The sequence below is a fragment of the Glycine max genome, chromosome 19 (assembly GCF_000004515.6).
Source record: "Glycine max cultivar Williams 82 chromosome 19, Glycine_max_v4.0, whole genome shotgun sequence".
Classification (NCBI taxonomy): domain Eukaryota; kingdom Viridiplantae; phylum Streptophyta; class Magnoliopsida; order Fabales; family Fabaceae; genus Glycine; species Glycine max.
In genome coordinates, this window is record NC_038255.2 from 45,954,320 (window position 1) to 45,979,710 (window position 25,391).

General features: G+C 32.3%; 3 protein-coding genes across 3 annotated transcripts; 2 read left to right on the forward strand and 1 right to left on the reverse strand.

Moving 5' to 3' along the window:
* Nucleotides 1–2,949: 2,949 nt before the first annotated feature.
* On the forward strand, nucleotides 2,950–4,453 carry LOC100803447 (secoisolariciresinol dehydrogenase). The gene is made up of 2 exons (XM_003554405.4): nucleotides 2,950–3,115; nucleotides 3,524–4,453. Exons 1-2 carry the CDS (start codon nucleotides 3,081–3,083, stop codon nucleotides 4,323–4,325), a joined length of 837 nt encoding a protein of 278 aa, XP_003554453.1. The 5' UTR covers nucleotides 2,950–3,080; the 3' UTR covers nucleotides 4,326–4,453.
* Nucleotides 4,454–8,410: 3,957 nt separating this feature from the next.
* On the forward strand, nucleotides 8,411–9,684 carry LOC100803985 (secoisolariciresinol dehydrogenase). Its single transcript, XM_003554406.5, has 2 exons — nucleotides 8,411–8,667; nucleotides 8,767–9,684. The coding sequence occupies exons 1-2, from the start codon at nucleotides 8,627–8,629 to the stop codon at nucleotides 9,587–9,589; spliced, it is 864 nt and encodes a 287-aa protein (XP_003554454.1). The 5' UTR covers nucleotides 8,411–8,626; the 3' UTR covers nucleotides 9,590–9,684.
* Nucleotides 9,685–14,598: 4,914 nt separating this feature from the next.
* LOC100804508 (MTOR-associated protein MEAK7) lies at nucleotides 14,599–19,845 on the reverse strand. Its single transcript, XM_014772069.3, has 9 exons — nucleotides 19,780–19,845; nucleotides 19,052–19,205; nucleotides 18,859–18,961; nucleotides 18,640–18,744; nucleotides 18,440–18,525; nucleotides 17,756–17,997; nucleotides 16,257–16,446; nucleotides 15,139–15,322; nucleotides 14,599–15,032 (listed from the first exon to the last, which is right to left on the reverse strand). Exons 2-9 carry the CDS (start codon nucleotides 19,105–19,107, stop codon nucleotides 14,730–14,732), a joined length of 1,269 nt encoding a protein of 422 aa, XP_014627555.1. The 5' UTR covers nucleotides 19,108–19,205; nucleotides 19,780–19,845; the 3' UTR covers nucleotides 14,599–14,729.
* Nucleotides 19,846–25,391: the final 5,546 nt, after the last annotated feature.

Sequence of the window (25,391 nt, forward strand, 5' to 3'; positions counted from 1 at the left end):
ACAAAATTAACTTTATTTTCTTCTATTTTTTCTATCAAACAACTTTAAAAATAATCTTATTTTTTTTCACTTTTTCCTTTTTTTCCTTATTTTTTTTCTTTTACTTTTTTATTAGTTTTTTTCCTCTAAATCAAACATACCCGTCGATTGCGCTCCTTTTGTAGGTGGACATAATTATAATGATTGTAAATAGCAAATACAAATGGGCTGGACCAATATAACAGTGCAGTTTGATATCTGGTCTACGGTTATGTGAAATATTACTGATGCCTTAATATAAAAATGCAATGGCCAAGCTTTCTTTTGATGTTGCATCTAACTTTCCGGCTTCTGTTAACTGTCAATGAAAAATGTTTTTTCTACAATAAAAGTGAGATAAATTTTGATGTGTTTGTGATTTTAGAGGACTTTTTTATATGTTAATATATGAAAATAACAAATAAATAGTTATATATAATATTAAAGAAGATATCAATTGTATGGTGTTTAAAAAACGAAATTCAAGTCCAATATACAAGAATGAAAATGGGGTGAGACAGCCTTACGAGTTAGAATATATATGCCCTTGTCTACCTTTTGAATTGATCAGCGGTTCTGTTTTGATAAATTATTAGTTAAAAATTAAAAAATCAGTTAGTAATTAAAAGTTATTAGTCAAAAGCTTGTTGCAATTAGGATCACGGCGGGACAATGAAAATAAATAAATTAAATAACAGAGGAATTGCCATTAATATTATTAAGAAAAATACGGAAAAAAAATATTTTTAAAAAGAAAGCGGCCTTCGAAACTAATACTTAGAGTAACTAAAATATTAGTTTTTAAAAAAAACTTAAGCACTTAAAATGTAGGTATATATATATATATTAGTTAAAGAAATGTGAATTCGAGAATTCAGATGAAACTGAAGAATGTGGAAACTTGGGAATTCGACGTCACTGTTGAAAGTCTTGGAAAAGGGTTGCATGGGTGACTATGTTCATATAAGTATCTATTATCTAACATATCTCCTTGGGTACGGTGCCGACAAATAAAATACCATGGGTACGCGCAGTGAGTCTAGAACCACCCGTCAAACCGTAACTCATGATACACGGGCTTTGATATTTTAAGTCCGTTTAACTCCCTCAAAAAAATAAAGTTTAATCTGTTTAACTTGCCAGTTAAACGGGTTACCTGTGAGCTTACAGACTTCTTATAATTTAATATCAATAAATAAGAGAAATAAATTGGATATAAATAAAATTCAAAATTAAAAAATTTAAGTATTTTCATATGTTTCAATGATTGGCTAATGATAATGTAAGATTTTAGTTTAGTATAGATTACAAAATTATAAATTACTATACATGATGTTAAAAAATAGTTTTTAGTGATTTAACATGCAAATTATGTTACTATTTGCGGTAAGTAATTTTCTATTATACAATTCATAATTAATTTTTTAAATGGTTTAAAATAGATTAATTTTACATTTTAAAACTTAATTTTCTATATAAAAAATTAAATACTTATATTTTTATTAATTATAATATTTTTATGCATTTTTATATTTTAAAAATATTATATAGTTTTTTCATTATTAATACTGTAAAAGTTATCAAAGTAAGGTGGTAAATTTAATACCAAAGTAATCTCTTCTTTATCTTTTATAATTTCTTACATTCATCTGAAAAAATAGTTTCATGGGAGTAATACTATTTTTCTGTGGGAACAAAAATATAAATCATGAAATATATTCAAAATAATAATAAATAAAAAAACTTGTGGGGACAATTGCCTCACCCCCACCTCGTAAGGTGGATCCGCCACCAGGTACGGGTAAATTTTTCCGATTAGACAGTTGAAACTTGAACGAACAATGCGCCAAGATGCTATTGCTATTCTTATTTTACATGAGAAAAAATTACTTCTTTTTTATGTTTACATAACAAAATTACACATAATAATTTTCATTTTTATTATTTTTCATCTTTATTAATATACGCACACAAAAAGTACTCTTTAAAATAAAAAGCAACAAATGTTATTTCACTTTTTATTGTTCAAAAAATATTTTCTTAATAATTAAACCTATATACCGTACGTCTCTATCTTATACCTCTTTTCATTACTATTTTCCTTTTTCGAGACATATTATTTTAATTTTTTTAATATCTCTTCTTGAGGTCACAAAACTTATTAAAAGTGCTAAAATGAACATATTTATAAATGATTAGTAACTTTTTAAGAGATAATTTTCATATTTTTATTGGCTTAACTATTTTTTTTCCTTATAAATTTCTTAATCCGTTTTAGACTCTACTGCTACCACTTTAGCTCCTATAAAATTGTAATTTTTTAATTCAAATTCGTCTTATATAAGAAGATTTTCATTTTAGCCGAATTATTTAAGAAAAATCACACTTTTTTTTTTCAATTTATGTTATTCATATGATCACTTATCAATGAGAAGGAGCCCTAAATTGGAACAACTTTTTATAGGAATTGTTCTGGACATGGCCATGTCCAATATTACGGCCTGACTTTGGACTTCTGTCCACCAACCACGTTAACTATATTAGAAAAAGAAATTTTAGGAATATATTAATCTCTGACGTACACTTTTTTTCTTTTAAATATACTGTCTCTTATTGATTAATTTTCTCTTTTAATTTTAAATTTTTAATAAGTTTTAACTAATAAAAAAATTTCCTTTAAAGAGGTGTGTTAGAGTATGATTCAAACACTCATCTTGCTTAAAAAGACAAAAATATTTAAGTTTTTTTATGAATTTTTTATATTTACCATTTACCTACGGCCTTAGTTTTTATTTAATTATCCGTGATACTATACATATGTATTTAATTATACGTAAATGAGGAAGAGTGAGAACTATTTGTCGTATACATGATGGAATAATTGATTGAATCTCACGTTATATACTCTCCAAATTAAAATAAGTTCAATTCAAATACTACTGTTATCACAATTGACATTCTACACGTCTCTAACAGTAAAACCATATAAAAACTAGCTACTACTACATAAGTTGAAGTAATGGCCTTTTCTTCTCACTAGGGCTTAAGAGTTAAGAAGAAAGATGCAAGGGTGCTCAGACGCTCCACTCTCCAAGAGGTAATCTAAACTCTAAACCACTGCTCAAACTTCAAATTAATTATTCGTTTTCGTCATATTATAATCGTTCATGTAACAAAAAAAATATTTATTCTAATATAATTGTTATTTTGATTTTTTAATATAAGATTAATTATTTTTTATATATTAATGATAAATTATAAAATTTGAAGATAAATTGATGATAATGTGAAGATAATTTTATAATTATTATCTTTTATTTTTTTGTTATTATTTTTTTTAATCTGTGCAGAACAATCTAATCTAAGATCATTATTAGGGAGAACAATCTAATCTAAGATAATTATTAGGGAGTATTGTTTTTTACCTCTTAATATATGCTCCCGAAACAAGGCTATCTTTGTCTCGTCTTGGAGAACTTACCCAGTTACCCATCCAAACATGCAGGTTAGAAGACAAAGTAGCACTAATCACCGGGGGAGCAAGTGGCATCGGCGAAGCCACTGCAAGGCTTTTCCTTCGCCACGGTGCCAAGGTCGTCATCGCCGACATCCAAGACAACCTCGGACACTCCCTTTGCCAAAACCTCAACTCCGGCAACAACATTTCCTATGTTCACTGTGATGTCACTAACGATAACGACGTTCAAATAGCCGTCAAAGCTGCCGTTTCACGCCACGGCAAGCTCGACATCCTCTTCAGTAACGCCGGAATCGGTGGCAATTCGGACTCCTCCATCATCGCCCTTGATCCTGCTGACTTGAAGAGGGTTTTTGAAGTCAACGTCTTCGGCGCTTTCTACGCCGCCAAACACGCCGCTGAAATAATGATTCCTAGAAAGATAGGGAGCATTGTGTTCACGTCTAGCGCTGTTTCGGTGACTCATCCGGGTTCGCCGCACCCATACACGGCGTCGAAGTACGCAGTGGTGGGTCTGATGAAGAACTTGTGCGTGGAACTGGGGAAGCATGGAATCAGAGTTAACTGCATTTCACCCTATGCTGTGGCCACTCCTCTGCTGACACGTGGAATGGGAATGGAGAAGGAGATGGTAGAGGAACTGTTTGCGGAGGCAGGGAACTTGAAGGGTGTGGTTCTCAAGGAAGAGGATTTGGCAGAAGCAGCTTTGTTTCTTGCTAGTGATGAGTCAAAGTACGTGAGTGGGGTCAACCTAGTTGTGGACGGAGGTTACAGTGTTAACAATACTGCTTCGGCTGAAGTAGCTTTAGGAAAGTTTTCTGCTGATTAAGCCCAAATTGTAAGCTTTCATATTTGAGTTCCTTCGACCAAAAGCCAAAAGGTGTGTTTTCTAGTTTGAATTAAAATAAAATAAAAAAGTGAAAGTGTGTGTAAGACAATAATACAATATTTCTGTTATTTAGCAAAAAGTGCAGTTACTTTTAGCTGGAAAAAAAATCCAAATTTGTATTTCTGTATGTGAATTAAAATATAATATAAAATAGTATGTAAGTTAAACTTGTTGAATAATATAATGGATGGCTTAGTGGCATGTATTAATTGAGTGCCGAATAGAATATTTACAATAAGAGAGAAATACAAATACAGAAGTCAAATGCTAAAAAAAACCCACACTCATATTTGTGTGTATCTTTCGTGTGAAATGTCCTGCACTACTGAAGTGGACGACTGTTTTTACTATTTTGAATTTTTTTTTCAAATACATAAAATACCAAAATGAATGGTCCAACAGATTATTGATCTGTCATAAATTGTTTTCGTCAGTAAAATGCATGAAATATCATTATGTGTGATACAATAATTTTTTACATCAATTATTTTTACAACAAATATAAAAATATTTTTTTACATCAAATATAAAAACAAACTAATGTAAGAGGTATTCTTTTACATCAGATAAATAAAAAAGAGTCGAAGAGGGACACACACGAATGAATTATAAGGAAGATGTTTACGTGTACTGCATGTAATGTCTTAATTTAATTATTTGTATGAGATATTGGTGCAGCTAGGCACTGAAGAGAATGGGACGAAACTAGGGAGTAGGGCATTGGATGCGAGGGAGGTTGGGCTAGCTTGTTCCGGATTAGTTTGCATGTCAGAGTAAGTTTCTTTCTCTTTCTCGATTGGAATCACTAGGGTTTTTAGAAACTATTGTTTCAATAAGAGTTTTTAATTTAATAAGAGTGTTTTTAGGATATCACAATATAAATTATTTATTATAATTTTAAAATTAATTTATATATTAAAAATATTTCTTTATTATAAATTTTAATTTATATAAAATGGATATTTATCCTATGTATTACACATTTTAAAAATACTAATTCAGCAATTTTTTAAAAAAAATACTGATTGCAAAAGTCAGAAAAGAAAGAAGAGAGAATAAGAAAAGTTAGGAGAATAGGAGGGGTAGAGAAGGAGTGCAATCAGGGAGAAGGCCAACAGATTAAAATTCACATTTTTCTGATGGTGGGGAATAATGATTTTTTTAAAAAAAAACTGTTGAATAAATAATAAAAAAAAAAAACGACATATGTTCTAGTGGGCGTATGGTTTTGCTGTTATTTGGTGCACATGGTTATAAAGAACCTAGGGCTAAACAACGTCAATGGTGTACCTAGGAGTCGCAACACGTGGTTGCCAAAGTCCACACTGATGACCAATGGGTCGTTAATCGGCAATCGCCACTTGGCAGGAACTGAGAAATCATACCCACACTATTTTCACAAGTACACTACAGTTCATAAATGCATCCTCTCCGTTTCCTTTTAGATTAAATACAATATCAATTTTCGGAATGAGGATATGATGAAATATAAATTTGCTGGTCTGAACTTTTTAAAAAATTCAAAGCTCAAACCTTATCTATTACTAGTTCAAGTTATAAGGCCACAAGTTTTAAAACTGAAGTGGTATAAAGATTTATTATTTTTGTTTATAAAATTGTAATTATTTTTACAAGTTATTTTTAAATGAAAATTAATTCAAAAAGCATTTCTATTTAATAAGTTTGAAAAAAAATTATACCCAGATGATAAAAAAAAACCCACATACTCCAATGCTTACCATTATTTTCTCCCCCTCCCCTGCTCCTCGTCACACTGTCATGGGTGAGGTTTTGACTTGTGTTTTAGTTTGGAATTAACTATTATGACTTGTAGCTAAAACGTGCAAACATGGTGTTTAATTTTGCTTTACTGAATTTTGGGAGTTTAAAATCACAAAACATTTTAATATGACACATTAACCTAAATTTTCGGAGTTTGAAAATGCCTTAAATTATATTTCTAAAATTATTAGAAAACACACTATCAATCACATCTCGAAATTTTTTAATGTTAATTTTGAGGACCCAATTAATTAAGTTATTTTCAAATTAGAGGCTTAAACTTTTTAAATTGGAATCAACTAAAAAAATTCCAACCAAAAATAGACTTAACTGAAATTTGATGGACCTAGATATTTAAATCAATCAAATTTATAAAAAATTTCACAACTTATAATTAATTACACATGTGTATTATTGACATGGATATCCTTAGCCACGCGAGTAATAAGTCTAACACCAATAGGGATAAGGGAACAATAATAACATTTCTAATAATTTAGGGATTAAAAATATAAATTTTGAATTAAAAACCCTAAATAAAAAATTACTCAAATATAAAAAATTAAAAATATATTTAAGTCTTAAAGTAATTTGATTTTTTTTAAAATAAGGTTAAATAGTTATAAAATAACTATAAAGTAATTTGGTTTAAAAAGGTAATAACTACATTAACAAAAAAAATGTTGGAATCGAGATGCAATGGTACCTGCAAGTGGCAGTATTGTTCAACCTTTGTCAAGGTAAGAGATTCCCGATGTCCGAAAAGCATCTCCCTCCATGTGAACATGATATGATCCAAGATGAAGACCTTCACGTACAGCGAATGCTTCCAATAGGAAAAAAAATCCCTGGAAATTTCTTGGATATTGACAGTAGACTCTCTTAGATATATAAACAAAAAAAGAAAGAAAAATAAATTGGTATTTTTTATCAGAAAAAAATATTAATAACAAGTTGTACCCAATTCACTCATCAAGCTGTACACTGGATACAGAAATGACACTATAACAGTATAGCCCCACACTTTCCCCGTGTTCACAATTAACCAGTGAAACACTCCCCAGCTCATACAATTTACGCCCCTCCCCACAATAAAATAGCATGCCTCTGGATATTCTCCAACATTGTAATTTTAATTAAGTCACCAACTAATTAACATACTTCACTGTAAGTCATGAATGAGAAACACATTTGATTATTGAATGTAAGTCATAAATAAACAATTGAAAAAAAAGATTAAAAAAATAAAGACGTCAACAAAGTATTTAAAGTGTTCAAAAATTAGGATTCCATTCGAGACTGCGATATCTAACTTTTTTATTTTCGTATTCAGTAACTTATTTTAATGAAGAATATTTAATGTTAAAAAATTAATGTTTTATTATTTGATTTGAAAACATAATAACATAAATATAAATATTTTGCTTTAAGTTTTATTCATTAGAAAGAAAAAAAATTATGTGTTTAGAGGAGATCGACTCTTGTAGCTAGAGAAATATCTTACACTTCAGATGCTCCGAAACAATTCCGCTTGCAATCGTTTGGTAATGTGATTATGTGCTTATGTGTGTGTATATATATATAAAGACTGTCATCAGAACTTAGAAGTTACCATTTTTTTTCTAAAAGTCATATGTTTTGTTTAGTTACTTCCTTACTTTAATTAAATTTGAGTTTATGTATGCTTTTAAATAAATGCAATGTTTTAGATCTAAGGTAGTTGGAGCAAAAAAAAAAAACCTCATAGTTACCCTATTATTTGAAGAAAAAAAGACAGATCTTCAGTCCATCACCACACATTGTTCCCACTTCTTGAAATTAATTTGACTGTTGTTAATTTGTTTCATAGATGCTGGTGTTTAATTTTTACGACATACTGACCAACATTGTTTCTTTTGCTACATATTCTTCAGAAACATACCCTAATTTCATATAATGCATTCACAAATTTTGCTTCATCTAGCTATACCAACAGCCGTAATTATTATTGGAGTTATGTCGTCCAGTATCAATATTGCTTTAAGCCCAATTTATTCATCTCCAAATAATGAGTTTACAACTAATCAAGGGATCGAGCTATACTGAAGTTGAAGTTAAACTCAAATTATTTAGATAATATTTAATTTTAATCTTTAACAAAAATAATTTTTAATCAAATTTTATTTATGTTATGACTTGAATTTTAAATTAATTAATTTTTTTTCCCATGATAAATCCAAACAGTTAAGAAAAAAAAAAGAAAAAGTTGGGGCACAATCTGTCAAGTGTCAGTGCATGTCAGCAATTCAGAAACAGGTCTTGCTTTATCGATAAGCTGGGGTAATATTGCGCATCCGTGAGATTCATGAAAGGATGCTAATAGAATAGGTTTCACACCACACTAAAGCCAATTAGTCCCTCTCTTCTCCCTTTCCTTTTCTCTATCCAATAATAGAGCTTTAGAAGAAAGAAAGAAAGCCATGCAAGCATGTTCCTCCTCAGACGCTCCACTCTCCAAGAGGTAATCAAAACCACTACGTACTCAAATTCATGTATTACTCCATGATTTTGTTTACTACTCTGTTCTGAAGTACTTACCCTTCCAAGCATGCACATGCAGGTTAGATGGCAAAGTAGCACTCATAACCGGCGGAGCCAGTGGCATCGGTGAAGCCACCGCCAAGCTTTTCCTTCGCCACGGTGCCAAGGTCGTCATCGCCGACATCCAAGACAACCTCGGACACTCCCTATGCCAAAGTCTCAATTCCTCCGACAAAAACAACAACGACGACATTTCCTATGTTCACTGCGACGTCACCAACGACAAAGACGTCGAAACCGCCGTCAACGCTGCCGTCTCGCGACACGGCAAGCTCGACATCCTCTTCAGCAACGCCGGCATCACGGGCCGTTCCGACTGTTCTAACTCCATCACGGCCATCGACAGCGGTGACCTGAAGAGGGTCTTCGAGGTGAACGTCTTCGGTGCCTTCTACGCCGCCAAACACGCCGCTAAGGTCATGATTCCCAGAAAGAAAGGGAGCATTGTTTTCACTGCTAGCATCGCTTCTGTGTCGAATGCGGGTTGGGCGCACCCGTACGCGGCGTCGAAGAACGCAGTGGTGGGTTTGATGAAGAACCTGTGCGTGGAATTGGGGAAACATGGAATCAGAGTTAACTGTGTTTCGCCCTATGCGGTGGGGACTCCAATGCTGACACGTGCGATGAGGATGGAGAAGGAGAAAGCAGAGGAGATATATTTGGAGGCGGCGAACTTGAAGGGAGTGGTTTTAAAGGAAAAGGATGTGGCAGAAGCAACTTTGTTTTTGGCTAGTGATGAGTCAAAATACGTGAGTGGAGTGAATCTAGTTGTGGACGGAGGTTATACTACCACCAATTCTTCTTCCAAACAAGCTTTCACAAAGTTTTCTTTTAATGTTTAAGCCCAAATTGTAAGTTTCAATTTCAGGGTTACTTCGACCAAAAGTTGTTCTGTTTTTAATTTAAAAAATAATTAAGTGAATGGTTTTTTGAGAAAGTAAATGTTACTTAATTTATTTATTTTAAAGCTTAAAGAAATGGAAGAAACGGAGGAAATCGGAAATGGGGAGTATCTATTTCCGTTCTCCGAAGCATGACTTATAGGCAAGAATACCAGGGGAAATATATCAGATATTCATATTTGTTAATTGTGGCATTGGAGATAAGGATACCAAATCCTTTCCTAAACAAGGGTCCACAATGATATGATCTTATTAGAAATGAAGGACAAAATTTAAATTAAATTGCTTTTTACGAAAGAAGCTCTTTATATTCAAACTCCATACTCATTAATTAGGATTGGCCATTGAACAAAAACAACTCAATATTTTAATGTTAATAAAAATTAATTTTAATTAAAAATGTTGAATGCAACAAAGAAAGAGAGAGAACATACAAGATGGGAAAATGGTCAACAAATAATGACACGTGTCCATTGTCTGGACAGATGGTCCATACTCCATAGTCATTTATTACACGTGTTCCGTAGGTTTTTTTATTCTAGCACTCGAAGAGAAAAGGCACAATTGAAACGTCCTTTTAAGCTATCCTATCCTTTTGCTTATTAATTTTCTATCACGACTTAGGAGTTTCATTTTACTTCCTCTTCGTTTCAACCCAATCATCAAACTCAACAAGTTAAGTCATTAAATATGTCTAAAAAATAAAATAAATTTTTAATTATATTTCAACATAATTACATATCTAACTAATTTCACTAATAATTAATTAAATATTTAGCTTAAATTATCATCTCATATTCTCTTTCTTTCACGTCATTATGAATATTCATTCATTATTCTACTATCTCCATCAATGAATATGAATCAATAATAATCTTCAATCTCAATATTTCTCTTCGAGTGATCAGTCAACTATCTCCATCAATGAATACTAGTCCAAGTAGAAGGAAAGAACATGTTCAGACGCTAACGAGTCTTCCACAACCATCCCAAACAAATCTTCATAATATTGAGACTCTTATCGGATGTTCCAATATTGAGAAAGAAAACAAAAGACATAGATAATATGAGAGTAAAGATAATACGAGAAAGAGAATGAAGTATTTGAAGAGGTACTCATATTTTCATTAATTGCATGGAGTGAAAAGAGTAGGTGGACTATACATAAAAAATAAACTTCCCTAATAATAAAATATTAAAAATAGTATAAATGACAGAATTAAAAAATCATTATTAATAAATTAGTTAATGACTTATAAATAAGATCAAATATTTTTTTTTGAATGTGACTAATACATAAGACCGAAAGGAATATTAAACGTGAATTTTCTATAGTGTATTTTTTTTATCAAATAATAATAATAGTTATCAATACTAATGATGTATATGATATTATTTTTTAGATTCATTTAAAAATTATTAAATTAAAAAAATACTAATATAAAAAAGGACGTATAATAATAATATATTATTATAGCAAAAAAAATATTGGAATCGAAATGCTCTTGAAACATCTCAATAATTGTACCCGTAGGCATGTGGCACTGTGTCTGTGGCAGTATTGTTCAAGCTTAGTCAAGGCAAGAGATAACCCGGTGTCCGAAAAGTATCTCCCTCCATGTGAACCAAATCCAATTATACAGAAAGTGAAGAACTTTGGATTAAACAGGCATACAATTTTGATTATAATCATATCAAGATTTGCCGTATTTATTAATTTATCCGTAACTTTTATGTACACTACATTCACATGTGGCGCCTTGTATAGCAATTTCACTGTTATTCAATTACCAAACTCTATGCGTACATATTAGATTCCACTTTTTTTTTTCTTTTTCCTTCCTTTCATATTTATATATCAAATAAAGCATTAAGTCATCAGAATAATCAATTTTGACATTTAATTTGGAGTGTTGATATTTTGGAACTCATAGAAATTAGGGACGGAACTGAGTACAATTTGAGTAGATAATAATAATTTGTGCCTATATAACATTTAAGGGGAAAAATATTGAAATTCCAATCCGTGAAAGACATTATTTAAAAGATTTACAAAACTTACACATTTTGTTTAATCACTTGAACTAAAATCTCTTAGTACAACTTTAACATTTATATAATATATTCAGTAAAAATTCATATTTTAAACTTAAATTTATCACCTACATAGTTTAATGAAATGTTTTAATGTAACTATTAATTTTTTATAAACTGATAGAAGAAAATTTAATGAAAAATATGATCAAACATATTGTTAGTCCGAGTGAAATGTGTTCAATTCTCAGCAAATGAGATTTAGAATTTAAGATCTGCAAATGAAAAAAAAAATGATAAAAAAATACATTAAAAATTATCATATAGGTTCTTCGGGGAAAAAAACTTAAGGTGATTATCCAATTTCTTGTTTTGACTTTTGTTGGATTTTCTTTATTTGTAATATTTAGATGAACTCATTAGCGATATAGTTATATTTGAATTATTTATGTTTTTATTTATTATTTGGTAGATTAATTTATCAAACGTCCTTTTATGACATTTTTGTTTAAACTATGACGGATTAATCCAACATAACTTACAGCCCATCTACAATTTAATTGGATAAGATTTTCAACCCACTCTTAAAACTCAATCTACTCATTTTTTGACCAGTTAAAGTTGCATTAGATTGAGTTGAACTATATTAAACCACCCTTATCTCCTACTACTGTGATATTTTCACCTGACCCTACATGTGAGGTGACGTGCTTAGTTGTTCAATGCCAAGCATTATGCTTCTTGATAATGTCGGGAAAGCTGTTGGGTTTCGAATCTTAGCTAAAAATCAACTTTCTCCCTATCCTTGACCATAATCTTTCACTATTACGCAGCTCATGTGCAATACTTTCTTCTTTATCAATTATTAAAGTCAAGTCCAAATGGTATGTATATTCTACTTTTAAGATGTAAACACGAGTGGTGAAAAGAAGAAGGGAAAAAAAAAGGAAAACGTAAAGAAAATGAAAAAATATGACAGATGAAATAAAGGGACAAATATAAAACAAAATGAGGTAGAACAAGATTAAAAAAAAAATAGATATCATTGTTGATTAGTAAAATGGTCATTGGTGCGTATGTTCAAAAGAAAAAGAAATATTTGAAATGAACATCACCAAATAGGCCTGTTTTGGGTCAGAACACCGGACCATAAAAATGCAGCCCATAAAAATTTCGGGTTGGACTAGATTGTCCATTTTGACACCTCTACGCATTCCTAAGTCGAATCCTTTTATATTTTACATGGACAGGATTCATGTTACTGGGTAACTTGGATATCGACTTTGCAGTGAGAAATATTATTAACAATCACTTTGTCACTTTCTAACACACTTTTATTCATTAATTAAAATTTATTAAAAATCACAGTTTTGTAAATGCTACTTTTTATGAGTCTCCCTTGGATTTTGTAGATCTCAATAAAAATTTAACTAATAATAGAGTGCATTAAAATTTTGATAAATGACTAATTTAGTCCCTGCAATTTATATTCACTTTTAATTTAGTCCCTATACTATGAAAATACATAATTTAGTTCACAATTATACAAATCTACTTACAATTTAATCCTACCATCAAGTCTCCTTCATTCTAGTTAACTTTTAAGATGACATGACATGTTAAAGACGACATGGCAAATCCAAGTGGTGGAAGTGGAAGTCACATGCTGGGTCAGACATACAAGGTACATTCCACATCAACCAATAGTATTTTGGACTAAAATCATAGTAATTTTTACTTTTAAAATTTTTAATTTAAAATTTACAAAAAAAGCAACGACTATGTTGAGAAGAAGACTTTTCTTCCTAATTTCATGATAATATTTTCATCCGTAGTGACAAAATTGTCTAGACAATTATGTACCATTAAATTGCAAATATTATTAAATGACAATTATATTTTTTTTTGTTAAACCATCATCTCCAATACAATCATCTACATCGGCATCCTCACCATCAATCACTTTTTTGTTTTTGCTGCCAACTATTACCTCATCAACAACATCAAATGCACCATCAATGAGAATCTCTGATGTGGCATCTATCACATGGTCAAAATATATGTATACATCCTTGTTTGGATCAAGGAGAGATGTGTTACACAACGCTAATACATCCTCATCATTCAAAATAAAGTTAAATCATCCTCAAACTCTCTTCCTGATACCAAATAAAACACATTTCGAAACTCACTATATCCACCACAAGCCTTACACAAGTCATGGACAATCCACACATTCATTAGGTCATTCTCCAATAACTTGAGTAACTTTGTTTACCCTCCACATACACCAAAACCTTACATTAGGAAGTTGTCTTTCGTCGTCTTCAACACACACGAAGATATCAAAAGTACATGACAACCCCAAATCAAATGCCACTGTGTGCCGCTACATCATCATGGCCACCGACAAAGCAAAGGTGGGAATGAGCAGAACAACCCATGGATCGATCTCTCTCTCACAAAATATAAAAAGGAAGAGTACTAAAGGTCAATTTGTGATAACTTAATAAAAGGTAAAAAAAAAAAACTAACATAATCCAACTAACAATTTTGTCCCCACATGCGTGACCTAACATGGGGCTTCCACTTCCACCACCTACATTTGTCACGTCGTCATCATAAACATTAACTGAAATGGAAGAGACTTGATTGCAGGATTAAATTGTCAATGCATTTACATAATTGTGGACTAAATTATGTATTCCCATAATATGGAGATTAAATTGACAGCGAGTGTAAAGTCGAGGGACCAAATTGATCATTTACCCATTTAAATTTTGTAGATTTTTGTAGTATACTGTTAGCATTATCAAGCTCGGATGCTTAAGAAATCTTCGCATGTATCTATCATGCAAGTACAGTACAGCCCCACTTTATGTTAATTATTATTCTCAAGGTACCAAAAAGAATTATAAAAGAAAGGCTTCACAATATGTTATTTAACAAAGATTACCGCTACATAAAGTTGTATTTCTCATGGCATATGAACAATGATATTAAAAGTCCAATGGGTGGATTATATCAAACGCATGCAAGCAACACTTTACTCGCTGGAATTTGCTAGGCCTACCATTTTGAGCATGTTGCGATCTTCCTTGAACCTCTCCAGAATAGTGCCCTTGACAGCATCATTCTTGTCTTGTGTCGCATCTTGTGTGACTCCCCAGCATTCTATTACTTCAGGCAATATACGGTTAGTCTTGGAGAGACAAGGGCTACCAAACGTGGTACACGAAAATGTATGTCCTTGATCAAAGTTTGCTGATATAAACAAACCCAAGTGATTCACTCGTCCCCCAAAGCCAATGCCATTTGGAATGTCCTCTGAACTGAAGTTGATAGCGCACTACACAATACATGGACATTCAAGAGTTAAACAAGAATAATAAATCTATAACAAATAGGATAGAGTGTGATGATCACACAGGCAGAAACAAGTAGATAGTAGTTACCCATTGCAGATTATTGTTTGCTCCAGTTGGCCTGAATATAGATGCCACTGGATTTAGTTGAAAAAGGAAACATTTCAGGTCTCCGTAAAAATCAGCATGCCGCTCCCATGGTTGAGAAGCATACCCTCCATATATATAACCCTCTTTATCCTTAATAATTAACACAGTTGGGCCTGCATGATTTCTGCAGTTGAAATTAAGAGTCAAATATGTATTCCAAATTTCCAATCCTACATAGGGCTTTGTTAGAGCAGTGCAGAAACAGACATAAATGTTTTGTAGATAAAAAGAAAATGAAATGAATTTAACTGTCATTTTTAGCATTTTAAACCCCATAAAACAATAGATGCCAATAAACTGACAAACTATGCTTCTTTTTAATCAATCTTATCATAATCATAATAGTAATAAAAATTAGTTACACGTTGCTTCCAATTTTTACATGTATGGTAGAACTAAGTCTAAGATAAGTCTTTAACTATGCATTGTAATAACAAGGCTCCTAACATATAGTTAAACCTATTCATAGCTATTGGCTTGTAAAACTAACAAACAATAAACCCAATTGTAGTCCATGTGTAGTACCAAATCAAGTTTTAGTATCTCAAACTAACACAATCTGTTTTTTTTTTTTTTTTAATATACCATGCATTAAAAACACTAAACAGAAACTGCAACAGCAATCAGCCCATGAAGAAGTGTAGTTAAATGGAAGCGCCATGCCGCCATGGCATCGTGGATTTTTGGCCAACTGTCATAGGCAATATGTGAAGGGAGACCTGCTATGGCTGTGCCAAAGGTTGCAATGGCATGTTTATATGGCAGAATTTGGGCCATCCGTCATTGATAACACAGCCATGAAGCTTGCAACACCTCAGAGGGTACTCAATATTTAAATATACTGGAGATATCATTATAGTAAAAAGAATGTGTCCGTCCTGCAAGTCATCTTGTGTTCTGTTTCTTCTAGATTTAACCCCATTGATTAAATGAAAGGCCTAGCCATTCACAATCTCCTCTAGGGTTAATTTCTGCAATTTTGATTTTATGTGTGAAGTCGACAGAAATCTACTAATTTAGAGCAGTAGGATGCTTCAAAGGCAAAAAAATGTACTTACGAAATGTTGCCCAAGAATGTATTAAAACTAAGACCATTGAGAGAACTATGATACAAAAGGTTCCAATCTTCCAGGTCTTGGTGAGAGAGTGCTCCTCCAATATGCCAAGCATATTCCTTTCTCAAAAGTATAATGTTAGAATCAATAGCCTTCGAAGTCAATAGTTTAGGAATCTGATAACCAGGTCGTCCTAGGAAAAAGTAAAAACATGGGAATAAGAAAATATACTAATCATTTACCCTGGACCTTACTCAAAGCTAATTCCACAGCATTTTGTAACAGTAATGAAATGAATACAGTCAAAATGTAAAGCATATTGTTTAATGAAATTGCACGTGTCTGTGCAACAGTCTAACAGACATATATCAAGTTCAACGCAAACACAGAAGAAAAGAAAAATTGCAGTTTACGCAAATGTTTATGGTAACTAGCAGAATATTTTACAAGATTCAATATTGTGCAAAGAATTGCTCTTAGGTCACTAGTATTCATTTAGTCAAGCTGCTAGCATGTGTTTAGCAGATCATCACCATCAATTGCTATTTAAAGTTAATATTGTTCAATAATTATTCTATTAGAAGAAAAATCATTACTTGGGTCAAAATATTTTCATTTTAAGTAGGTCAAATAAATTGCAGTAAAATTATTTTTGGTTGCTAATAAGAAGCCTACAATGACACCAACCTATTGATCAATGAGTACAAACACAACTACTACAATAACAATAAAAGCAACATCAACCAAGCATTATACCACTAAATGGGGTTGGCCACATGCAACAATAAATGCCATTGGGCTCTCTCAGTATCAAGCACCAAAATTTCAGTGAACGGTAAGAACCTTTCTAATGGTTTCCCCTCCTAACATTGACCACGTGATTCAGTCAGATCTTAATCAACAATAATACCCACCCAATTTCTTCTTCTAACTTTACCTGTGCACCAGAGTTGAAATCCTAAAGTGCCTAACTCTGTAGCATTTTTGTCATCCCACATGAGTTTTTGAAGGCACATAAAGTTAATCCTCCTAATAATGGTGTCAACTACTTCACCTATAGGTGTTTCAATATTTCAAGTTCTAAAACAAATTATACTATTTAACACTACATCTAGATGATAATATAGTAGCTATAGACTATTTAACACTAAACTTGAGCTTGAGCTATACAACACATACTTAATTGTAACAGCCTAACACTAAACTTGAGCGTAGTAGTATTGTTGACCCATGCCACGAAAGGTTAAGCTAAGTTTATTGGTTGTTGACTTCCCAACACAGCTTCCTATTGAATCCCACTTCGGGACCAACTATGTAAAATTTGGGGGAGGAAAAATCATAATCAAAGGCAAAGTTTGATAAGCATGAAACTTCAAATCGGACCATTCCGGGGATCATCTGCTCATAACTCCATGATCATGATCTTGTTATGTCATATTTCAGATAAATTTGTAACAAATTCAGTCAACAACAAAAATGTTGGAAATTAAGTGAAGCAATACCTGAATCAGGTGACAAAAGCAGGCTTCCAAGAAGCTTCCTCACAGAGGGAAGATGAGTACACCAGCTTCTGAAATCTTCAAAAGACATAGTCTCCTCAGTGCCCCCTTCATCATGCTTGGAGAAATTTGCAGCATTCAGAAATATGTTGAAAATATCTTGATGTGAACATGATCTATCCTCAGAACCTTTTATGCATAATATATCGTTAAAAATAGCAATCATAACAGTTTCCAAATCAGACCTGCATATCCAATGTAAGATATATTAACAAGAATACAAAAGGGGGAAAGTAAAGCAAAATAAACCTATGTGGCTATATTCATAAACTAAAAATTCTAACATATTATAATCCGTTGCCCTTTGTTAGAAACATAAACAGAACATCGACCAGGCCAACAACACTACTTCTAAAGAAGTATCACTTGTAGAACTGAATCACAAAGTTCAGCCAATCAAACTAATAAAAAAAAATGTTCAAATCCAAGAAATGAAACTCCAGTACCCGAAAAAGTATCTATAGAATAATTCCATGGATCGTGAGATATCTAGATATAAAGTGACTAAATTTCACTTTGCCATGAAGAACGATAATGAATTCAAACTAGCAGATTGGTAAACTAGCTCCAGTGCTTAATAATTTTGCACAAAATGGAGGCTTGTATATGATCAGACCCGCATCCTACCTCCCTACAAAATTATCTCCAGATACATCCAATAAGCGAAAGATGAATTCTTCAATTTCATCTTTTGTCCCTTTCTCATAAGTAGCCTGTAACATGGAAAATCAAACCAATATATATAGTGGATACATGACTCCGTGTTAAATATGTCATAATTTTGGGACAATACCAACAAAAAACGATGATGAAAACCAAGAACTCACTTTAGCATCCACGAGGTCTTCAAAGGTTAGCCTCTGATCCTTGCGCTCCTGAGTAACTAAATCAAACATCCTCTCCCCAAGAGGGCCATGAAGTCCAAAATATGACTACAACACGAAAGCAAAAACCAAAAAATAAAAAACATGGGTTTTAGAGGATAATAACAAATGGGTTATGAATTGAAGTTAATAAATTAATCATTGGATTGTAAAAAAAAAAACCTGAAAAACGGAGGGAGAGATGTATTTCCCGTTGCTCTGGGATTGATTTGCCAGATTGATGAACAGAGACCTCAAGTCTTCAAGTTCCTTTTGAGTAAAAGCTCTACAATGATTCTAGAGATTAGTCTATGGAAATTGATTTTCTGTCACAAAGTGTGGGAAGAAGAAGAAGAAGAAGAAGAAGAAGAGGGACCTGGTTGCTGAAACATATCGAGGATCATTGTTGGGAGGTGACTGAACGTTGCCCATTGCTTGCTTCGACTGAGATTTCAGTTCCGTATAGTTTCGTGGCACGTCTTTCCTTTTCACGCTATACCCATCCCCGTCATCATCAAGTTTCTAGATTTCTGAAAATACACTGTTCCGTGGGTAATTTTCCACGATGATTGGTATTGGTATATCTATGTATCTGTAATTCTGTGAGTCTCTCGCCTTATGGCACCAAAATTTAAGATAGTAATTTGAATATCTTAAAGTACATTAATTTATTTTTTAAAAACTTTGAAGATAAGTTATTTATATAAGATATTTAGGTTAAAACTTAAGAAATATATAATATCAATAGAATTTACTTCAAAAAAAAGAAAAAAAACTATTCTAAAAAAACTCATCAAATATTTTTTATTGGAGATGAACTTTTACCAATTTTATTTAGGTTTAATTATATTTTTTATTCTTAATTTTTTTTATGTATTTTATCTTCAATAAATTACATAAAGACATTTTTCTTTTAACTTTTAAGAAATTTGAGCCCAGGTCTATCTTAATCCAATCCTGATAAGTCCCGTATCAAACTCAGATTAACTTTCTCATAGCAAAAAAATAAAAAATAAAATAGAATAAATGTACATTTATTTTGGAAATTTGGATCAGGAAATGAAAAGTATCACAGAGGAAAATCAGTAGAGACAGAAACATGACCTGAAACTGCGATGGAAAGTGTCCTAACAGCAAGTGGGCTATCCTCATTTTGCTGCGCTTCGCCTCCCTGCCCAAGGTCATGCTCTACTTCACTATGCTAAAAGGGGAATGTGTTGCAGTTTCCTTTCTCTTTTTTTTTTTTTATTTAGACAGTTTTCTCTCTTTAAATCCTCTTTTTTTTTTTTAGCTATTGATATAATTTAGAGAAAGGAAACCGTAATGTACTCAATACATGACACACACACAAAAATTGGTTATTGCTAGAGGCACCCAACAATTTTTCATAAACCCCAAAATACCCCTCAACGTATATTTTTACAAAAAGTTGGTTTATTTGTTTTTTGGTTACATTGTTGCTTTCTTTGTTTCTTTGTGGTTGTGCTGTGCAGTATTTGGAGCTTTGAGAGAGTTTGGGGTGTGGTGAAGTTAGAGATCTCTGCTTTGGTGTGTTATTTATCGACCAAGGTACATATTTTATAGCTTTTGTGCGTTTGGTTGTTTATTCTGAGTACGGGAATGGTGGAAGTTTCTATTTGAAAGCCATGGAAGTACTTCTTCCATGTGAAATCCACAGAAGAAACTTCTTTCACAGTTGAAAATTTCAATTGCGGAAGAAGGTTCTTTAGTGAATTCCTGCGGAAGAACTTCTTTCGCGAGATTGCACGGAAGAAGGTTCTTCCACAATTGAAAATAACAATTGCGGAACAAGATTCTTCCATGCCATCATGCAGAAGAAGTTCTTCCACCGGTTCCAGCGGCAGAACCATCTTCCGCGCGAAGGGCACGAAGCAACTTTCACCCGCGGAAGAAGCACACGTTCACGCGGAAGAAGGTTTGTCTTCTCCCTTGCGCAACAAGCAACCCACGAATGTCGTCTAACCTAAGCCAGCATGCACACCACAAATGTCGTCGAACCTAAAGCCTTTATACACAATTAAAAGATAAAGGAGGTTAGAACACTAACCTACACAGCGGAAGGCGACGAGAACGCAACTAAAATCCTTCGTAGCTTCGACAATGGCGGAGGAAGCACGAAGAAAAGAGAAGAAATGGACGCCGGAGGAAAGGAAGGAAGCGCGCGGAAGAAGAAATTTGAACAGCTGCTGGGTGCACTTCAGAAAGCTTTTTTATTGATTTTTAATAAAGGGCAAATTTGGAAGTTCAGGTAATTGCTGGGTGTACCAGCAATATTTCTGGGTGCACCTAGCAATTACCAAAAAAATTCTAGTGTAGGAGACGAGATTTTCAAAGAATTAAAGTCTTTTAATTGAGATCAATCCACTTGTTCATGGCAAAACTTGGCCCAGTTACGAACAAACCCTTTTGGGCCTATCTTGACTTGGTGGATCGGGACATTTTGATTTTATTTTTTATATCTCTATTTGAAAAATAATGTCAATAAAAAAATTCTTTTTAAAAAAAAACTTTTAATTGTTTTTTGTTTTTGTTGAATTAGAGGGGTATGAAAGGAAAAACAAAACGGGGAAAGTGACTAGACTCTTGACACCTCTTGAAAGGATGATTGTGAATGCCATTGAAAAACTAGATGAGGTTAAAAAAGATGAAATTGAGGAGTGCTTATTGTATCCAGGGGCTCAAAAATTGAAAGCAATTGTGAATGAGAAAATGGAAGAATGGAAAGGAGATACCACTTAAGATAAAACAAAGCTAGAGCTGAAGCTCCTTCCCACACACTTAAAGCATATTTTCTTAGAGAAAGATATACTCAGTCAATTATAATAAGCAACAAGTGGAGAAAAGCTAATCTATTTCAAAATGATTAAAATGTGTTTTAATTGTTTAAAAATGTGATAGGCAATTACTAGCTTGCGATGCTTTTAAATAGGATAGCTTCATATGTGTCTTACGTGAAGACTAGTGCATTACTAATCATAATTATTGTTTATTATATAATACCTTTATGACCAATATTTTTAAATTAATTGATTAAACTGAATGTAGCCTAAACCCAAGCATATTGTTGTTGGTTTATTATAAATGGGACTTCTCAAAAGAGTTTTTGTTAAATTAAAGATATGGCAAAAGCTTTGTTATAATCGTATGTGCGTTGCATTGAATATTGATTAATTGATGATAGTGAAAGAGTACATTAGGCTTTGATGGTGTGAAATCCTCCCATATAGGGCATATAAAGAAAATTTTGATGTAGAAAATAGTATTTGGTAAAGAAATTAGTGATATTGTTAACAATTATCCTTATTTACTTTTGTTTAGCCCTTTATCATGCTCACCTTGGTATAAAGAAGCAAGCAAACAAAATAAACATGTTGGGTCAATTAATGTTTGTTAAGCTCAATTATCTACTATTTGACCACTCAATATCCCTTGCCACTTGAGAACCTACCTAGCAGTGCACAAAGATTATACTCGAGGCAATAGATCATAACCATAAATTATTAATAATAGGTACTTATAAACACACAGATTCGATTCAAGGGTGCTCATACATCATCATACACAGAAAGCAATTAATATTTACTGATAAAAAGAATACCCATAATGAAAATTGTTTAATAGGTTATTTATAAAAAAATATTATTTCCGTATATCACATGTGAATTTGAGTAAACTTAATAATGTTGATTCTCATGATATTTTCTTTGGTTGTTAAAGGTCCCTCCAAAAATCAAATGTTTTTTTGTGGAGACTCTATAGAAATCAGTTACAAAGTGGTGATAATCTAAGAAAGAAAAAGGAATGTAGACAACAATGGGGTGAGTGGCTATGCCCTTTTTGTAGGGAGGAAGAGGCATCTTTGGTTCACTCTTTGTTTTGGTGCAAACTGACTTTGGAAATGTGGCATATCTGTTACAAATGGTGTGGTGTGCAAGGAGTATTTCCTAGTTCAATTAAAGAGCACTACTTGCAACATGTACTTGTTAAGGAGAGGAAAAAAGCAAGTGATAAATGGGTATGTGTTTGGATTGGAGTTTTGTGATCTCTATGGAAAGCTAGGAACAAAATTATCTTTAGGGGAATTTTTTTTATAAGAACTCGATCATACAGGAAGCACTTTTTCATATATGGACTTGATTAAAAAACTCAGATGCATCATTCGGCTATTCTTTTGATCAATGGTGTGTTTGTCCTGGAGATTGTATAACGAAATAATGAAATGGATTACAAGGCATATATGGTTGGAAAGCTTGTGGCTTGGACCCGTAAAAAATAGAAGAAAGGGGAAGGGGATACGTGAAGTTTGCATGGAAGACCATCTTCATGGCTTGACATTGTGGCAATACATGTATTGGTAGCTGTCTCAGGGGATGTATTTCGGAGGGTGGTTGACATTTATTAAACCAATTGTTTTTGGTAGGAGTTGGATCATTGGTTAATAAATATTAATATTAATCAATCATTGGATACTAATATTAATTAACCTTTCATGGCCTTTGGTTGTAAGCAAATTCCGGTACCATTGGTGCCTTTTAATAAATCAAATTGTTTGGCAATTTAAAAAAAAAATTATGAATTTGAGTTGTTTAAAATTAGAAAGTAACTTGTATAAGAGAGAGAAAATAAATACTTGTAAATTAACCAATTTGTTAATAAAAACTTTCATTTTAGAGAAATTTAATTGAGTTGTTTAAGATTGAGGTGTCATAAATTGGATTTAGGTGAAAATAATTAGAGATGCTTTAAGTAAACTTGAAAGTAAAAATCTACAAACATTCTTTTAAAGTGTTATTTTTTTTTAAGAAAAAAATGTTTCTTTTATATATAAAAATAGTTGTAGCTAACGAACTATAAACTAAGTTATGTTTCTTAGGTCTATCACATGACCTAAAGTAGTCATTTAACTAACTTTTTCTCTATCTTATACTACTATACAAGACATTTCATGCTAACAAGTATATATCTTAACTCCATTACTTACCACCTACGCCCTCTGACTTTGGGCACCAAGAGTGTATGTGAAGGTGAATACAGGTCTCGTTGCTCAACGAAAATTGTCGATGCCGGAGTTACCTATTTTGTGCACCATGTTTGGATCATCGGGAACAGGTTACTTAATGACTACCTTAATTTTTGTTTGAAAATGTTTAAAAGACAAATAAAATAAAATAGAGTGCATAATATAATTTTTTTCTTAAAAAAAAAAAGCCAGACCCAATTGCATAATAAAAAAAAGCCATACCTATTTCCGACCTTGGTATAGCAAAGAGCGGATATGAATTTTGTATGAATGATGTGCGTATGAACATACATAAATACATTGACATGTTATACAGGAGCAACATTAATTCAATGTACTAAAAAACTTGGTGCAACCTAAAATCGCAGTTAATTTTTTAGGCGTAGGCTAAGTTGTCTATAATAATATCTGCAAGGTGGAGAATCTAATGTCACGTGAAAGGATGGATCTTGGAATCTGTCAAAAAAATTGATGCATACTGTGTTTAATGTGAGCATTGAAGGTTCTCATTGAAAACTGCAACTTCAATTAAAGTCCAATGTTATGTAGCTTCGTCCTACAACAAAAATTATAATTATAGTAAGAAGAAATTGGAGGGAGATTTAAAACTGGGTATCTTAATTCTACATAGCAGAGGCATTTGATTTTGCTGAGAAGTTTCTGGTGAGTTTGGTTGGCACATGAAATGGATCCGTTAATGGCGTTTGAATGCTGCACTCTGCTCCGTAAGAGTAATCAAAGAAAAGTAACAGAAACCCTCTCTCTCTCTGTGGCTCCATATTTAGAGGCTAATCTGTAGGTATGCAACTAAATGCTTCGCATGCATTTCAATGAGGGGGGGTTGAGAATTCAATTCAAAGTTTCATCAATAGGGTATTAAAATTTATGGCTTGGATCTGCATCGATTGTACTATATAATATCTGTGTAAATGCAGCAATTTGATTCCCTACGTTCCATTTGACTCTTAATGAAATTAATTTCGCTTTTGACAAATTTGTATCATAATACTATAAGCTCTGTGCAAATAAAGTCAGCTTCCTTCCGGCAGTAACTCAAAATTCTTCTTTCAAAGTTCCATTCACCAAATTGTTCACTTTCATTATTACTATTTACTATGACCAATTTGGGTACATAATTTTCCTATTTCTTACAAAAACAAAACTGCGTGGTATGCAAAAATTTGAATTATTCATCAACCAGCAATAGAGAAACGAAAGTGAAAAATTAAATGGCTTATCGAGTTTACAAGAATATTAAGAAAATCAATTTCAGATCATCGACGTAAAATCACGTTTAACTTTCGTCAATGTAACTTGAAGGTTTTAATCCAGTGGACGTCCTAGAATTTTATAAGAATGATGGTATATGAATATCTGTGTTTTTTAAACACCTAATAAACATTTCTTAATTCTTTTTATCTCTTTTCATGTCAAATCATATTGCCTATAAAATTTATATTTGTCTGGTGTTTTATCTCTCACTCATTAGGTGTCTATTGACATATGGGATGTTCATGAATAATTTTTCATTTTATAATGTGTGCTGAAGAAAAGTATTCAAGGAAATCTTTATCAAAATATATTTGAGAATCCATTATGGATTGAAAAATGTGAATCTCTAACATAATTAATAGTTGTTTTTTATTAACTTGACATGATTTTGCTGCATACATGG

Coding starts and splice junctions, on each gene's coding strand:
- LOC100803447 (XM_003554405.4), top strand. CDS start 3,081: ATGCAAGGGTGCTCAGACGCTCCACTCTCCAAGAG. Junction 3,116..3,523: donor GACGCTCCACTCTCCAAGAG/GTAATCTAAACT, acceptor CCAAACATGCAG/GTTAGAAGACAAAGTAGCAC.
- LOC100803985 (XM_003554406.5), top strand. CDS start 8,627: ATGCAAGCATGTTCCTCCTCAGACGCTCCACTCTCCAAGAG. Junction 8,668..8,766: donor GACGCTCCACTCTCCAAGAG/GTAATCAAAACC, acceptor ATGCACATGCAG/GTTAGATGGCAAAGTAGCAC.
- LOC100804508 (XM_014772069.3), bottom strand. CDS start 19,107: ATGGGCAACGTTCAGTCACCTCCCAACAATGATCCTCGATATGTTTCA. Junction 18,962..19,051: donor CGATATGTTTCAGCAACCAG/GTCCCTCTTCTT, acceptor GAATCATTGTAG/AGCTTTTACTCAAAAGGAAC. Junction 15,323..16,256: donor ACATTCTTGGGCAACATTTC/GTAAGTACATTT, acceptor TTTCAACTGCAG/AAATCATGCAGGCCCAACTG.